Source organism: Anolis sagrei, chromosome 1 (assembly GCF_037176765.1).
Source record: "Anolis sagrei isolate rAnoSag1 chromosome 1, rAnoSag1.mat, whole genome shotgun sequence".
Taxonomy (NCBI): Eukaryota; Metazoa; Chordata; class Lepidosauria; order Squamata; family Dactyloidae; genus Anolis; species Anolis sagrei.
In genome coordinates, this window is record NC_090021.1 from 152535717 (window position 1) to 152554261 (window position 18545).

General features: G+C 37.0%; 1 protein-coding gene across 4 annotated transcripts in view; it reads left to right on the forward strand.

The window, feature by feature from the left end:
• Positions 1-18545, forward strand: part of EHBP1 (EH domain binding protein 1) — a 265747-nt gene that overhangs the window by 101407 nt on the left and 145795 nt on the right. For all 4 annotated transcript variants that reach the window (XM_060784566.2, XM_060784585.2, XM_060784575.2 and 1 more), the window contains one exon: positions 5380-5569. In XM_060784566.2, coding sequence (XP_060640549.2) covers positions 5380-5569 — 190 coding nt within the window. The remainder of the gene's footprint in view (positions 1-5379; positions 5570-18545) is intronic.

An 18545-nucleotide genomic window follows, 5' to 3' on the forward strand; every position in this document is an offset into this window, starting at 1 on the left:
TTTAACAAACAACCAAACAAAACACAAAGTTTGCAAGCTTGGTAGTTGATTAGATGTCCTTTGACCAGTAGCTGGCCGCTTGGAGTGCCTCTGGTGTTACTATAAGAAGGTCCCCCATTGTGCATGTAGCAGAGCTCAGGTTGCATTGCATCAGGTAGTCTGTAATTTGCTCTTCTCCACACTTGCATGTTGTGGATTACACTTTGTAGCCCCATTTCTTAAGGTTGGACCTGCATCTTTTGGTGCCAGAGTGCAGTCCGTTCAGCGCCTTCCAAGTCGCCCAGTTTTCTTTGTGCCCAGGGGGGAGTCTCTCATTTGGTATCAGCCATTGATTGAGGTTCTGGGTTTTAGCCTGCCACTTTTGGACTCTCACTTGCTCAGGTGTTCCACTGAGTTCCTTTTTAGTAGCAAGAGCAAAGAGCAATTTCAACATCCTTGAAATAATTAATTGTTAAACTATATTTTGAGATGTATTGTCGAAAGCTTTCATGACTGGAATCACTGGGTTGACTCCTATATTTTGAGAGTTTTCTTAAGATAAATCATGACCTTATTGGTACCATGATATATATCAGGCCTGCATAAACTGCTGCCCAGGGGCAAAATGCAGCCCTCACAAGGCTTTGGTGCTGAGCCTAAGCTTTAGAGAAAGAGGTCACATACAGCACTATGTCAGAGTAGCAGTTGGAACAGGACTGCAACTTGCCACCACACTGAGGGGAAGCAGCGAAATTGGGACTATTCCACTTCCCTGCTTGCTCTGAAGGAAAGGCACCCTCTCACAAACCGTGAGTAAGGCACAAAAAAGTTATCTGCAGCCCAAAGAGGTTTAGCCTGTTTAATTTCGGCCCCGTACTCTTGCCAAGTTGTGTAGGTCTAATATAAGTGATGCAAGGATTAATTATCTAATTTTATGGTGAGTTTATGAAGATCTTACTGTAAGAATACGAAGAATAAATATCAATCTATTCAGTGTCAACAGCACGAATGGATTTTAAGACAATTGTTCTCTGTAGTCTTACAGTAATATCTTCATAAAATCACCATAGGATAAAAATTACAGGAAAAGAGTTTTCACCTAACATTAGGAAGAACTTCCTGATAGTAAGAGTTGTTCAGCAGTGGAACATGCTTCTGCAGAGAACGGCGGTGTGTCCCTCTCTGGAGTTTTAAAGACGAGTCTTGATGGTCATCTGCCAGTAGTGCTTGGAATGTATTCTCCTGCATAGCAGAGAATTGGACTGGATGGCCCTTGGGGTCTCTTCCAAAACTTTGATTCTGTGATTCTCTGTACTTGTTTACTATTATTCAGTAAATAAGAATATTTCTTCTGTATATTCAGTGCTAAATTTACAGTATCTCTTTGTACTGTGAGTAAGTGTTGGTTTATATATTATGAACATCACAGTATATGATCCTGTGAGAACTCTTATTATTGCAGAATGCTAGTGAGGGGGTTGTATTTTTCATATGCATGTGTCATATTAAAGAGCACATTTTAAAGTTTCCATAGCACAAGCCCATAGAAAACTGCCTCACTGAAGACAAGGACAAAGTAGATTACTTTTCCCTAAAACAAACTCCCCACTGGTAAAGAAGATGACATGATAACTATTTAGTCATTGGGCTCATTTATCTGCCTCCTAAAGTAGGATCAGATCATATACTTTTCTCAACTTACATTTTCTCAAACCTAAATGTCTGAATGTAGTAAAACATCTTTAAGGGGTTTGTTACAAACTGGCTGGTGAAAAAAACCCATAAAAACAAATTTAGGTGAAATAAAATTTGAAATGCAACCTTTGTGTAGTTTAACATTAAAATAAACTATGGGTGAGTGTGGGTGTGTGTTGTGACGTGTTTAATAAACCTAATGTGGTCAAACAGTGTAACAAACTGCAAACCTTTACCTGAAAAATATTGCTACTGAAATGTTCTTTCTTATTCCAAAGAGCCCGTGACAGCTTAATGCTAACTCTGGGAAATCTTTAGTATGTACATTCTCTAATTCCAGGGCCACAGAGGGTCAAGTAGTTTGTTGTCAAAACATACTATTTTTTATTAAATATCCCCACCCCAAAATAACTTCTAAAACAAAAGAAAATATTTTGACCTCCCATGTATCTATAGTGACCTTGTTCTTATCTCATTTACCCCATCTTTATTTTCACCTTCTTTTGAACTTCCTTAATGTTTAAAGAATGCTCAAGAAGGTTGTCAGTACATTTGAATGATTGACATCCCTCCTGAATCTTCTGTTCCATGCTGAATGTCGTTCTACCTTCACCTTCTGTACCATACATCTCTTTTGTTTATTTTGACATCAGCCAAAGCTTTGGTTTTGTTCATGTTTGTGTGTTTGATGGGTGCTGATGTGAGAACACCTGAACGGTGACTTCCCTTTGCAATGTAGTTATTTTAGTCTTGGTTTCCCCTATCATTCATTCATCTAGATCTACATCTTCTTTCTGTAAGAAATAATGTCAACCCCACTTTAAAATATTTTGTGAATTAGACTGAACTTTGAATTTGCTTTAATGTCTTCTATTCCCAGAGTTTCAGTTAAATAATTAGCAAACTTGGTTCTTCATCTTTTCCAGTGATTTCTTCCTACCTAAAAAACAAAAAAAAGTTTGAAAACTGGGTGGGAAGATGATAAATGTGTGAACATTAAAAACATACTTGTTTTTTTATACTCTACCTTTTCAGCTCACAATTTGAGCCACCCAAGACAGCTTAAAAACCAAATTAAAACAATGAAGAATCATTAAAGTAACACACACCGCAGATAAAATCAATACAAATCCAACAAAATATACAAGTGGGGAGAAAGCAGCAGGAACATGATTGAATCTGCAGGCCAATGTATTCAACAGGAAGCAGTGTACCATTCCTAAGGGGCACTTGGGTAGGAAATTCCTCATGGTGAAACTATATCAGAAAAACAGGGAAATGCATTTAGAATTGCTCAAAATACTTTTAGAAATGAATTTTAAACCAGTACATTATTATCCTAACTCTAATAATAAATCCTGGTTAGACTAGGCACATGGGAAAATTACAAATTGTGTAGGAGCTTGTAAGTTACATTGATTCAGTGGGTCTCCTCTAGTTGGAACTAACTAGTAATTTGGCCATGGAAGGCTGCATTGAGAATAATGAGATCTGACTCAAGAGTGTTCTACTGTGCTAAAGGTATCAATGTTTTTGACTTTTTATTGTTGCGTCGCTTATATACATTGGTTTTGTACTTTAGGTTATTTTATTTTATTTTTTTGTTGTGTTTTTGTGTTTTATTGTGTATATTGTATTGATGGGCATGGCCTCATGTAAGCCGCCCCGAATCTCCTTGGGGAGATGGTTGCAGGGTATAAATAAAGTTATTATTATTATTATTATTATTATTATCATTTGTTCTTGAGAGAACTTGAACTGTAGACATCAGATAGGATCCAAAGGTGCCTTACTGTTAAGAATCTTGTGAAACCTTCTGCAAAATTGAGAACTTTTCATGGTCCCACCACCATTACAGGACAGTCTGTTGAGGACATAAGAGAAGAGCCATCGGGGTAGCTATTCTCAAGCAGTGGGCTCCCATCCATTAGAGGTTCATTCAGCCCTCCTCTCATGCTCTCTTTCTATTGACAGTCTTTTTGTTTAGACGGATCTTTGGTTCTTAACATATGAAAAGGTGGTTTTTTAATGAGGCGTGCTGTGTTTTTATTTTATTTTATTAACACAGTGCTTTTATTGGAATTTTTATTCATTTTTACTTTTTGTATAATAAAAGTTTAGCTGTACGTTTTTTTCATTTCTTGCCAGTCACCTTGGGCCCCATCTCACGAGAACAAGGAAATATAAAATTTAAAAAGTAAATAGTCACACATCTTCATTTATCCCCTTTCCCCTCTGATCTATTCTGTCTCCTATACCATATCTAACTATCCTCAACCCAGATTTTGAAGAGCTGGTCCTAAGGCAGTCAGGAAGAACCTGTGAAAAGCCTCTTCCCCCATTCCATTTGTGGATGGTGCTGCTGGATCACATGCCTTTCTGTAAATGGTCCTTCTTTGGGTCCCACTCATACCGGATATTAGTTCATTCAAGCTCGCAGACAATTGTGAGGTTTCTGAGATTTCAGTAATCAGGTTTTTAGTGTTTATTTTCAATCCATTTTTATTCAGATTGCTTTACAAATGAGGATTCTATATTACAACTGGGTCAATTGTATTTTGTTTGGCCTCACATCGCAAGACCACCAAAAAAGTCAAATGTACAGAAAATACAAACATATTTGTTGTTGTTTTTTGCAGAGTTATACTCAAAAAGATGTGTTATTTAAAAATACAAACTGTGCATACATCTTTGTTCCTTCTAAATATGTAGACTTAAAATAGAATTGGATATGAATGATTGGTGGAGACAGAATGGTTGGAGAAATCACTTGGATAAAATAAAATTTTCTGAGCTTTAACAAGTTAGTCTGTTGTATTTTGGAAGGTCAGAGATATTTTGAACTCAGAAAAGATATGCATGATTTGTCAGTCTCATTAGCGAAGTCAGCAGTTTGCTCTTTCTCCGCTCCAACTGTTAAGAATGTAGGCAGTCTGCTGATGTCACCGTGTGCCATATTACAGCTCCTGAAGTTCTCACATCTTCCTTACCAAACTGCAAAACAGTGACTGGCATGGGAGATCTCAAAAATCATCCAAGCATATAGGCTTTACATTTTGGACCATGCATTTAAAAATAATTGGTATAGAAAAATCTGGATTAAAAAGTGAAATTGCTATACATTTATTTGTGTGTATCGGACAATTGCAGTGCAAGCCAAAGTATTAATATGAAGAAGTAAATTTCATTGAGTTCTGTGATATTTCAGCATGGGTTTCAACTGCAATCCTAACTAAACTGCAAGGTAGCAGGATTTGACTGTAATCATCAAGGTGTTAATCTTCCAGTAGTTTGTTCTTATGTAAAGAAATGGAGAAGTAGTTTTGGAAAATCTGTCTTTTATTGCAGTACATAATAAAATAAATGTTGAAAGAAAGCATACTAAAACCTTACTCTTCAGAGAGAATTGAATGTCCTTGATCCATAATTAATGTGAGACTTCTGTAGATCTGTTAAGGGATTTTGGTGACCGTAGATCTTTTGGCTCTACACATTCTTCGTAGCTACTTCTGTGCACACGTCACTCATCAGTTAATGTTTTCTAGGGGGAGGGAGATCCAGCAATACAACGAGTAGTGCTTTTGTTTGGCATTTTTAGTAAATGAATTCTGCCTGTAACCACTATTTTGTGCAAACAGTTGACTTTTAAAATAGCATTAAAGTTACAAAAACAGCAAAGAAATACATTTCATTTCTTTTAATTAGATCAAACCCATTTTATGAACCAAAATCAAGTTCTGCTTTAAATAATCAAGTTACTTCACTACAAGAAATGGAAAGGAAAATGAAAAGAAAAGCTCCTGAACCACCCGTCCTCTCACCAAAGACAGAAAGGGAAACAAGTGAGAACACGTCAGCTATTCATGCAGCGAAAGATCTTTCTTCTTCTCCCAAGGTATGTAGCTACCATGTGACCGCTATTTGGAGATGTTTGTTAAAAAAACTTGAAATCTTTTAATTCTGAAACAAAGTCTGGATCCAATCCATTAGATATGTATTTGCTCGTTTAAAATACTTCACTCTTAAAAGAACTTCAGCTTTTATTTTGTCTGCTTGGAATATGTTGATTTTTTTCCCTTTAGAATAAATTTATGTGATTCTGTTACTTTTCACGAATAACTGAGTAGACATGTCTCCTTTCACGGAGCAGAGCCAAACCAGCTCCTTGGTTTTCTAAAACGTTGGCAGCAATAAAGCAAGTGAGACAGAAACTAGAGTGACATTGGTAGAAAACTTGAAGCGAATCAGATTGAGCACGGGCTAGAGCAGGCATGGGCAAACTTTGGCCCTCTGCGTGTTTTGGACTCCAACTCCCTACTGACTTTTAGGAATTGTGGGAGTTGGAGTCCACAAATCTAGAAGACTGAAGTTTGCCCATGCTTGGTCTAGAGCGTATTTGAAAGCCTACTTGGCAGCAATGGAAGCAGCAGAGAAATCACTCCTTTTGGCCACCATTGCATCTAAAAGGAACCATCTAACTGAGCTGTTTTGAGTGGTCAGAAGGTTATTACATACTGGACCATTCAGCAGCCCGCTGTGAAGAATTTGCAAGGCACTTTGCAGATAAAGTTGCTCAGATCCATTCCGACTTGGATGCTGTTATTAGTACAGTTTCAATGGATGTAACTTTAGCTCCTACTTATCCAGAGTTGATGGATACCTTTCAGTTTGTGCAGCCTGAAAATGTGGACAGGATCCTTGGAGAAGTGAGAGCTACCATATGCATTCCAGGCTGATCAGACAGGCCAAAGGAGCATTGGCAGAGTGGATGAAGGTGGTGGTCAGTGACTCCTTGGAACAAGGCAAAGTCCCAACTTGCCTAAAGGAGGCAGTTGTGAGATATATATTAAAAATACCATATCTGAACCTCTCTATAATGGACAACTATCAGTCAGTGTCCAACCTTCCTTTCTGAGCAAGGTTATGGAGCATGTGGTGGCCTCCCAATTCCAAGGATTTCTGGATGCATTTCAAGCTGGTTTCAGGCCTGGCTACGGAACAGAGATAGCTTTGGTCTCCTTGATGGATGACCTCCATAGAGAGCTAGACAGGGGGAGAGTGTCTCTTGGGATTTTCTCCTTTCTGTATCTCAACCAGGGTGGGATATGTTCTGTTATGAATAAAATATGGAGGGGAATAGAACCAATGTAAGATATAGCACTACAAAACCTGAAAATGCTATACAATTACAGTTGACCCTCCACAGTCACTGTGGTTAGGGGCTCGGAACCCCCATGAAAAAATTGCTATTTTTTAACCTGAGAAAGCACTTTCTTTAGGGCCCCCTAGTGTGATTCTGTAGTCAACGTCTGCTGGAGCCTCGAGATTCCTAGAAAGAACATTTTAATCAAATATGCAAGAGTCAAATGTGGAGAGCTGACTGTATAACCCTGTCATTCCTCTTTGGTTGCCATGATATCATCTTACAGAATTCTTGGAGTTGCAAATTAAGAGGGAATGTTTAGAATTATCTGTCAAAGAGTTCCTGGAGCCCTGCTCTAAACTACAGATCCCAGGATTCCCTAAAAGGCAGTCATGGCAGTTAGTGGAATCATACAGCTATGACAGGGTAAACATCTATGGAAAGCCAGTGGGCCGTGTTAGCCCTACAGGATAGTTTGGATGCCCACCCCATCATAGCTTATGAATGCCCTCTAGGTGGTATGGATGGTAATTTTGTCATATTTTAGGGCCCCTGGACATTTTAGACCCATGAGAGGGCTTTTCAGCAACAGGAAGTGAATGGAAGTAATTTTTTAAAATGTGTAAATGGCATATAGGGTTGAAATTATTTTTGAGTGCTAGGAATCCCTTGGGGATACTAAAATTGGTACTGGAAAAGCCTTGGAGGCATATTTTATCTGTCCTTGTGCTATAATAATTATAAAAAATACACCGAATTTGGCAGTCATTCTTGGAGAAAAATTGAAAAATATAGTTTAAAATTATCTGTTTTGCTGTTGATCACATCATTTTTCAAATGATTGTATCTTCCTTCAAATAGCCTTGTGTTTTTCCTTAGAAAATGCAAGGATTTGTATCTTGGTTATTAAGGTGAACATTATGCATAATTCACAATGAAATTGTTTAGTGGTAACAACTACAGATCACATTTCTTTTCAGCAATTTATTCTATAGTCTATTATATGTAACCTAGTTAAGAAAAAAAATTCTTTAATATGAGTGACTTATCTTGGTGGATGAGATTAGTTTAAAATAAAATATAAAATTTTATTTTAATTTGCTAATAAATTAGAGACATAATTGGTATGCAAATTGTGAAAAGAAATTGCACAACAGATATTATTGAAACATGCTTGTGAGAAGACATTGCAATACTTGGGGTGAGCTTGATAAAGTGATCAGGAATGTTCCATTTTAAATCAGATAATCACAGTGTTTTAGAAATGAAAAGTTAAGAAAGAATAGGGTAGCATTTATAATGTGAAGAAAGATGTAGCAAAAGTCGCTGAGGGATATAATGCAAAGTGTGGTCAAATCTTCAGGTAAAACATATTAATATAACCATAATCCAAGTTCATGCTCCAGGACCTTGTGTTAATCACAGGGAATAGCAATGCAACATTAGGAAAAGGAGATGGCAGGAAAATTTGGCATGCGATCAGAGATGGCAGGAAAATTTGGCATGCGATCAAGAACTGAAGCAATAGATTGATTGACTGAATTTGGGAGGTCAGTGATTTGTTAATTGCAAACATATTATTGGCACAGTCCTATAAATGATTATATACATGGACATCATCTGATGGCCAATATAGACATGGAATAGGCTACATAATTGAAAGCAAAAGAAAGAAAAGCCTCATTCTCTCCGCAAAAGCAGTACCAGGATCAGATTGCAGCACCAACCATGAACTACTACTAATAAAAAATTCAAGTAAAGCTAAAGAACAATAACAATCAATAAATCAAGAGTGGAAATGGTCTATGACCACTAGAGGAATGCATTACATGATGAAGTATAAATAAGAAGATGATGGACTTATTCCAAATCTGAAATTATATTTTCATGCATACCGTTGACTGTGAGAAATAGAAGGTGAGATTCAGTAGGCACTGATATCTGTGATATGATAAGATGAATTTGAATGTAGATTTTAATCATCATCATGCAAGATGTGCCTTACTGAAAATATAGCCACGTTCCAAACCCAAGTTGTACCAGAAAATGCCACCATTGGTCTCAACACAGAAAAGTTTCTATAGAAAAGAAACAAGTGACAAAGAAAAATTGTTATGTTGAACTGTTAAAAAACTATAACATGAAAAGGAGCAATTATTGAGAAAAGGGAATGAATTTCAGTGGTTTTCTTATTTACAGTTGTTTGAAAGGTTTAAATTAGATAAACACAACTATGGTTTTGAACTAGGTCTGAATTTGAAGCACAGTTATGTACGAACGATGAACGGGAATTGGTAAATGTATAAACCTTTGAGATAAAAGATGAACATGTGAAGAACTGCATGATAAAATGGGCTAAAACTTTGAGCATAATGTACAAATGGAACAAGGGGGGAAAGATGTCATCATTTTGTGTTATGTTCTTAAAAATACTTTTTATAAAGCGATGTACAGTACTGTTGGCATATGACACCAGAGAAATGATCTAAGATGTGTAAGGAAACACTGAGTGTATGTAGGAAATGTAGTCAGAAAGAAAGACCCCTTATGTGGTAGACTTGTGAAAAGATTAAAAACTGTTGGATTCAAATGCACTTTGCTGCAAAAAATAAATATTAATATCGAATTAAAACCTTTTGAGATTGACTGACGATCAACTCAAGAGGAGTAATGGAAGCATACTTCAGTATAGGACAGCAGCTGCAAAAATATTTTATGCTCAAAAATAAAAGAATTACTTATTACCTACCAAGAAAAATTGGTTATTAAATGGAATGATTTAATGGAAATGGACAAATTCTCCATTTGGATTAAAGAAAAAATAATCAATAACATTTTTGAAAGATTGGAAACCACTTGTTAACTTAGGGAAACAAAAAGGCTGCGGATTTGATGACTGTTGCTTTTATTAATTAGTCTAAGTCTGAGATGGAGTGTAACTTAAAAAATTAGAAAGAGGTAAAAGTTTAAGAGTTTAATCATAACCACAAAAAGCAAATTAGAAGTATTCTTTTTCCTTTTTCTGTTTTGTTAAATGTATATTTAGATAGGTTAGCTTGGATATAGATAATGTGTCTTTTATGTATAGTTTAGCTTGCTTAGTTTGTTTTTGGCTTCATTCAGGATTTTTTTCTATATGAAGTTTTTATTCAATTGCAATGATACCAGAAAAACAACAGTGTGCTTTTCTTTTTGAGGATGGAAAAGAAAGGAAATCTCTTGGCATGTCCTTCAGATCTGTTTTAAAACCTATAGCTACCCTTAAGGTCCTTGTATCATCATTCCTGTTAAGAGGTGAATGGTACTCCTTGTCATATCTGTCAAACTGGTGTTCAATTATGCATACAACTTGTTGATGAATGCCTGTCCCTCAAGGGCAGATCTTGTCATTTCTTCAGTTCTCCCAAGCAAGGAAGAACTACTGATACCAGGATCCTACTTGACAGAGTGTTTGTCAGCAGGACAAAAAAGAGCAAAGAGTCCACTATCCTGGCACTCACCTTGAAGAATCATTTTGTTTTTGTTTCTTAATGCTGCTGTATTGGTGCACCTAAACTATTTTTCATGGTGAGTTTCGGTGATAAGATTGTCAGTTCTTGCCTGGTTTCTGATTGGCCAAGCCATAAGATAAGATATTGGCACCTAACCTAGTGTTGGAAGAGACAAGCTGTGCAAAGGTTTGCAAGGATTTTGAGAAATCTTCTTATCTGACTAATTATGTGTCTGTAACTGAATCATTCAGCATCTAGTTTGGAAAAGTGAGGGTATCTGATCAGAAACAATTGGATCATTCCTTGACTGAATGGTGTCAGGCAGCTCCCAAAATGTCCCTTTCTTCAAACACACACCTCGGCTTTCCCTACTTGGTTTGAGAAATGTCTTCTGTACTAGTGGAGCCTTGAGGGTTTTTCCATGCTTGGCTCTTAGTGCTTACACTTTTTAAACCTTGACATTTTTTGGAAGTTGAAGGTGTAGGGTTGCTGTAAATTGGAATAGTTGTGGTGCTGATGAGACACTAAATGTTTTTATTGGTGCTTCTTAAGATGCCCTCATTGCCTTCTGAGCAATATTCTTGATATCACAAACTGATAGTAGCCACTTGGATTGGTTGTTCCAGTACTGGTGTAGATGATTAGTAAATACAACCGCTTCTCTGTGTATATCATGACTGAACTATCAAAACACTGGTTTTAAGATAAGAAGGCATGCACCAGTGAGGAAGCAAGATACAAACTGTCTGTCACCAATGCCAGTTACCAATTAATTTGCCTTCAAGTAGTAAAATAGACAAGTACAGGCAGTCCCCAAGTTACAAACAAGATAGGTTATGTAAGTTTGTTCTTTAGTTGAATTTGTATATAGGTCAGCACAAGCACTTTTAAAAATGTAACTTCAGCCATACAGATATATCATTCAGTGTGTGTAGGTGTATGCATTCATGCTTTAGATAGCATAAAGAGATATTAACTGACCTGCTGTGTTTGTTTTGCTATCTGTGCCCCTTTTCAGAAGATTTCGGCTACTTTCAGTACCTGTGATAATTGGATTTTGAAAAATTTGGCTTGTTATGGAAATAAGGATTGGTGATAAAGCTTCACCTTTTCCCCATGATTACTCAAAGAGGTGAATTTCCCTTCCTACGGGTAGATTTCTCTCACTTCCCGTTGTCTTACCCTTGGTCTTATCTATTGTAAGACCAATGGTCTTACCTAGTGTACAGATTTTCGTAACTGCCTGTAATTCATTCTTTTCTTAATTCTGTGTTCATTATTCTTTCAATTTTAGCCTAAATGAATTCAGCTATTTTTCCCCTATGAGGAAAGTTGTTTCATGGAAACCAGCTTCCCTAGATACTAGGTCTGTGATATTAGTATTAATCTCTTCATTTCATACACAGTTTAAAATATCGGAAACAAAATTACCTTCATTCTATGTGTACAATATGTGTATGAAATATGCATGTATTTTTTTTATTAGACTTTGGTTTCATCTCCAAGCTATTGCATTCCGCCCTGATATGTAACAAAATACAGATATTCCAAAATCAGAAAATTCAAAATCCATCTACTTCTGGTCCCAAGTATTTCGAATCAAGGATTCTCAGGTTGAGTATGGGTGCTGAACTTCAACTTCAGGTTCTTCATTTTCCATTTTGGATTTTAATATTATCCACTTTTTCTGCAGTAAATTTCAATTTCAGTTGTGAGAGAATTGTATAATTTCTAATGAACACTAATTTCTATTATTAAACAAGATATAATTTAGTAACTGTAGAGGTAATCTAATGTCATAATACAGTTTACCTAACTCTAAAATTGTAGGTGTGATTATTAACTAACCCAAATAGATGTATGTGTCAGATTATGCTTCTCACAATGTTTTCCAAAACATTTCATGGGAGGAGTCTAGAACTGCAATCCTACGCACACTTTTTGAAAAATAGATTCCACTGAAAGTCATTTTCAATTTGCATAGGATTGGACTGTAAATGGATGTACTTTCTGCTATTTCATCATTGCATACTACTTTGACTAGGGTGCTTTCTTCATGTTTGTTTGTTTGTCTTTTACCAGATGAACCTACATTTCCTTTTTTGTTTTTCTCATTCTTTAAGTACTGTTTATTGTTTAAACATTTTGTACATGTCAGTATATTGAGCCACAGGTCAGTTTCAATCGGGTTTTGTGGAAAGCAGTTTCACTCTATGGATGATTAATTAGGAAATCCTAAAACCAGTTTGAGGACCAGTTGATGATTATGCAAACCACAAAGGGTGGTCTCAAACTGCTTCCAGGATTCACAGTATCCATAACATGATAGCTACAGATAATGCTATTATTATTATTATTATTATTATTACTACTACTACTACTACTACTATTACTATTATTATTATTTATACTGCTTTATCTCTCCCAAAGGGGACACAAAGCAGCTTAACATAAAATTATTATTATTATTATTATTATTAACTTTATTTATACCCCGCAAAATCTCCCGAAGGACTCATAAGCAAATAATAAAACATCAAGCAAAACAATAAAACAGTAAAACAATGACTCCGTGACGCAATTAAAACTAAACCAAATGTAATAGACAAAATTTAAAAGTGCTGGATTGGATAGGTGATATGTAGAGGTATTTGGAGGTAGGTGCAATGCGCAGATAATCCTGAATCTCTAACAAAGTGCATTTGGGACTTGATGCCAGGAGTTCCTATTCTGGAAAGGCACACTGGAACAGCCAGGTCTTCAGGCTCTTCCTAAAGACTGCCAACGTTGGGGCTTGTCTGATGTCCTTGGGGAGAGAGTTCCAGAGTCGGGGGGCCACCACAGAGAAGGCCCTGTCCCTCGTCCCCACCAAACGCGCCTGCGACGCAGGTGGGATCGTGAGCAGGGCCTCTCCAGATGATTGAAGGGAACGCGTGGGTTCATATATGGAGATGCGGTCACATGTTTACACAATTTGAAATATACAAACATTAAAACATTAAAACAGAATTAAATATATTGTCGTAGGCTTTCGTGGCTGGAATCACTGGGTTCTTGTAGGTTTTTTCGGGCTATATGGCCATGTTCTAGAGCCATTTTCTCCTGACGTTTCGCCTGCATCTATGGCAAGCATCCTCAGAGGTAGTGAGGTCTGTTGGAACTAGGAAAAAGGGGGTTTATATATCTGATATATATACACCTACAACAACCCAGAATTAAATATAAACAGTCTTAACAGTTCTCAGTTAAAAACCATTCAGGGGCTTATTTCAGCACATTGAGGGGTTTAGTTCAGACTTTCTCCTGACTTTGCTCAATGTGCTTTATACTCCTTAATGCATGCTGCAGCGTGCTTTGGCAGTATGCACTCTAGCTTATATGGCCAGTGTAGATGAGCCCCTGCTCTGGTCCAGTGGTAATTTTCTGTAGAGGTTTCTTGAGTCACATCTGGGGATTGCAGGCGTAGGGGGGTTACCTTTTGTATCTTGATGATGACCATTATGAACATATAACTGATACTCGTTCTACTGCTGTCCTTCTCATGCTTCTTCATCTGTTCTTATAGTGTTTGCTCTATCCTGGATGGAGTTGTCTGTCTGGGTATTTCAGAGATCAAAGGAAAGCCCTTTTCCCTGCATTAGATCAGAAGGGCCTTGAACTTGGTGTTTGAAACTGCTCTGACTGTTTTAATTGTTTTGCTATTTACTAGTTCTTAAATAAGTTTTAATTTGCTTTTCAGTTGTTTCTCTGTATTATTTTAAACGTAATAGTGTATTTGAATGTGTAGAATTTTAGATTCAGGAACTTAGGGAGAAAGGGTCTCTCCCAATTTTTTGTTTTGATTAGTTCATGTTAAAATGGGCAAAGTACATTTTAGGACTGATACTATTAGACTACAACACTCCACATTCTTTACCGTGGCTATACTGGTTGGGGATTGATGGGAGTTACAGTCTAACATCTAAAAGGCAGCACTATCTGTTGCATTTTTGTATTGCTTCAAAAAAAATCTATACTGAGTTGTCAGCAAACCTTTCCATAGAAAATATTTTTCTGTGGACAAACTACTAGAGTTACTAGAACCTGTTTCTTCAGCTGCCTGAAGGCTGGGCTTGGCCTGTGTTTTTTGACATGGTGAAAGGCAGCTGTTAATTAATGTGCATTTATTTTAGTCAAATTGTATTAGGGACATGTTCATAAAATGAAAGAGGGGAAATGACTTGACCTCAGAAATCATTCTAATAAAAAGTGCAGGGTTCAATTTTCCTCTTGACCCTAATTGGTCGGAGGGAGACTGAAAGAATAAGGCAACACTAGAAAACATGCTCTGAATCTTTTGGGTCACTTTCTGTCCTACTTTTCAGATGAGCAGCAATCTTTGTCAAAATAGCAGTAGAGGAAAATAGGAAAAAGCCACTAAATACTATCTGTGGAATGACGTTTCTTGAGCATGAGGTTTTCTCTGAATGACTAATATAATAATGAATTGACCCAGCTGTTCCAATTTGTCCCAGTGCCCTGGAGGCTGGTTTTGAAGTCTATCCACAATGGGTAGCAGCAAGCAAGAAAGTCAGATCTAAACAGTACTCAAAATGCAAGGAAAGGTAACTGTTATGACCCTTTTCCTTTTGTATGTGTACAAAAGTGTCATAAGATATGTATATGACTTTTTTAAATAAGGAGAAACTGTGCAGCCAAGATTAAAGAAAAATCCAACACTGGAGGAGATTATTTTTGAAAATATTACTGTTTTCTTCAACATCTTAGAGGGTTGGAAGCTGGCATAATAAAATCCAGTGCTCATGAGATAGTCCCAGCACACTAGCTGCATGTTCTACAACAGCATTTTTAGCTCACTGTTCACCAGTGTGCTTGCTATCGCTCCTCCATTTGTTGAATTCAGGATGACCTTTGCATGAATAAAGTCAAATAGGATTAAGGATGGAATTTTCAACAATGGGAAAGAGCAACAGATGTAGCCGACCTTGAACGTGGAAAGATTCTTGATGACCTGTTGCCTAAAGCAAGTGGTATATGCAAGAGGGGTAAGAAAACGAAATAGAAGGGAATGAGGTTTTCTCAGGAAATATGTTAAGGAGCAGTGCAGCAACAAACATGAAAACAAGTTTGCACATTCACAGCCAACACTTGAATCTTGTATGGCTTTGAAACAACTTTACTAGAAGTGTGTTTACATTTTTTTATGTGCCTTAATGTATTATGCAACTATAGATGACTTAATCTATATCCACTTCATAAGAATTATATCATATAATAATCAGAGATAGGTACCTCTTATAAATAATAACCACTTTTCTAAATTCATTCCTGTGGACCAAACATTTGGCTTTTTGCTGAGTGTGAACCATCAGAAAAAGAATTTGCCTTATGCCAGATTAGGTCACAGTATATATCAGTTTGTTTGATTTCTGGATTTTTCTGTCAATGGTATGACATTATTTGAAGTACATGAATTGTAAATTACTTCTGAGATTGAAATATTAAAATAGTATATTTTATACCGTGTGCACCTTCTCTGAAATGTTAATGAGTTTTTAATTCTAGAATAGAAGTATACATTTTTGTTAATATGCGTTGCAGATTGTTTTCATTATTAGATTAGAATTTAAATCAGTTTCAGGTGTCACATTTGCTATTGTAATGTATTGCAATCACACTTAACATCTGAAATTAGTGTGAAGAACTCTCCTAGGGAATAACTATACTGACACTTATTGATCCAGCTTGCTGGACACTGGATCGACCCTGATAAGTCTCCCCACAGGGACTTACCCAGCCAACGCAAAGCCAGAAAGGAGGCTCTCCTACCCAGTGGTGAGAACAGTGTTTGGGAGAACTGGGCAGCCACTCTGACCATCCTCCCTTGCCCTCTAGATCGTAGCAGTATTACCTGTTCCCTGTTGCTTGCCCTGATATTATCCAGAGTGAGAGGGCACTGAGGGAGAGGGGCGGGGGAGAAGGAAATAACCCTTCCTCTTGCTCCTCCCTTTCCAGTTCTCCCCATTGCCAGCCAACGTCCGCAGCAGGGAACAGGAAAGACCCATATCGCAGCCAGAGACCACCAAAACGTGGAAGCTAGGTGAGGGAAAAGAGACTACCCTCCCATGATTACCTAGGTCCAGGGAATGTGGGATGGCAATGTATCAGGTTCCATTTGAGAATTGGCCCAGTTGTCCCCACTGGCCCTAAATCAAGGAAAAGCTTGGTTTTGGATAATACTGGGCAAGACTGTGTTAAAGTGACCTTATCCTGTCTCACCAAGGAAGATCCCCCGTTCTGCCACAGCATTTGGCCACTGCAAGTCTGATCCTCATCTACACTAACCTAAGTGGTCAGGATAGATTGAACCCTATATACAAGGGGCACTTCAGTTTATGAAATAGATGTGTTTACTTCTTAACAGAAAGTTTAATACCAGAAGGAGTAATAACAGGGGAAATCAGGAAAGTTTCCTACATCGCAAAGAAGAGCATGTTTCAGAAAACATCTTGTTCAAAAATAACCATCTACAGATATGAAATGAAAAAGAAAGATCAAGTAAGCCTTTCATAAGAAAACAAAAACATTTTGAAGCAAGAAAACATGAACCCTTCTTCCGAAATGCATCCAAGGATTGTTAGTATTTTTAGTTCACTGAAGTTGGATTTATCTGTTTGTACTCTATCTTTCTCCCATGGATGAGAAACTCTTTGCAAAACTGCATCGTTTACATTTGCTTTGCAGCCAAATAATTCTGTGTGCAATTCTCTACATGTTTACTCAGAGTTATATTAATTGTATTGTTTTATTTGCTTATTGCTTGTTGTTCTTATTGATGTGTTGTTGGGCTTGGCCTCATGTAAGCCGCTCCGAGTCCCCTTGGGGAGATGGTGGCGGGGTATAAATAAAGATTATTATTATTATTATTATTAAATGAGTCCCATTCAGTTCCCAGGCAAATTATTTCAGCTTCATATTCCCTTTACTGAACAGCATCAATTTGGCATTAAATAGCTGTGTAGGTTTTCCTTAGGTTTTGATGCACACATGGCATAGTTTAAGCTCGATATTCCCTTATGTTCTCCAATAATAAGTCAACTCTGCATTCAGAGTTACATGTACAGAGTATCCCACTTAAGTGAAGGGATTGACAATATGTACCAGCATTTCTTCCATGTAGACCAAATTCCACTTTTCCTTTCATATAGCATCCTTGACTTTTGGAAACAATTGCCTAACAGCAAAGCACATTGTAGTTTTAAAAATATTTAATGGGATGAAACAGTCACCCACTTATACTTACGCCATTGTCTTTTCGTGTCTAATAAAAACATAAACACGGTAATTATGTTTTATCAAGTAAAATATCTTAAGTCTACATTCCTGTGAACACATCTGGGAGTAATCTCCATTGAAGCAGATCTTACTTCTGATTGAAACATGGATAGAATGGTCTATCTAATTTTTTATCCATATTTTGTGTTAAACATTTTTTCCCTCTCATATGCTAAGATTAAAAGTAGCAAGTCTATGCCTGTGATTTATTTTTCCTAAAATTTAAGATATCTGATTCATGGTTTATTCATAATTTTTATGCAAACAGTTTAAACGAATGCAGAAAAGAGTAAAAAGTGTTCCCTTTGCATCACGTATGTGGTGGTTAACACCCATACTCTGCATGCTTAGACTTGGCTGGTAATTATAATGAAGCTATAAAATATTTTGACAGTTTTTAACCATCGTGTGGTTACTTACCAGTGCTTGTGTGGCATTAAAGTACAGTCAGTTTTTGTTATTTATGCTAGGTTTTGTTTTTAAAATGAAAACAAAGAAGAAATGAAATGGTCAGAATGCTACAAAATAGCATCTCTGTTGTGTTACTGCCAACACCTCCTTTTGCTGTGTTTCCTGTGATTCCATAAAGATTAATTTCTGAAGTACTAATGGACACAACATTCTGCAATTGATGTTTTCATGAACATTAGGAAGAACTTCCTGACTGTGAGAGCCGTTCAGCAGTGGAACTCTCTGCCCCGGAGTGTGGTGGAGGCTCCTTCTTTGAAAGCTTTTAAACAGAGGCTGGATGGCCATCTGTCGGGGGTGCTTTGAATTCAATATTCCTGCTTCTTGGCAGGGAGTTGGACTGGTTGGCCCATGAGATCCCTTCCAACTCTATGATTCTATGATTCCATGATTCTATGTATACACATAGGTTCTCATTTGATCAGTACCAACGT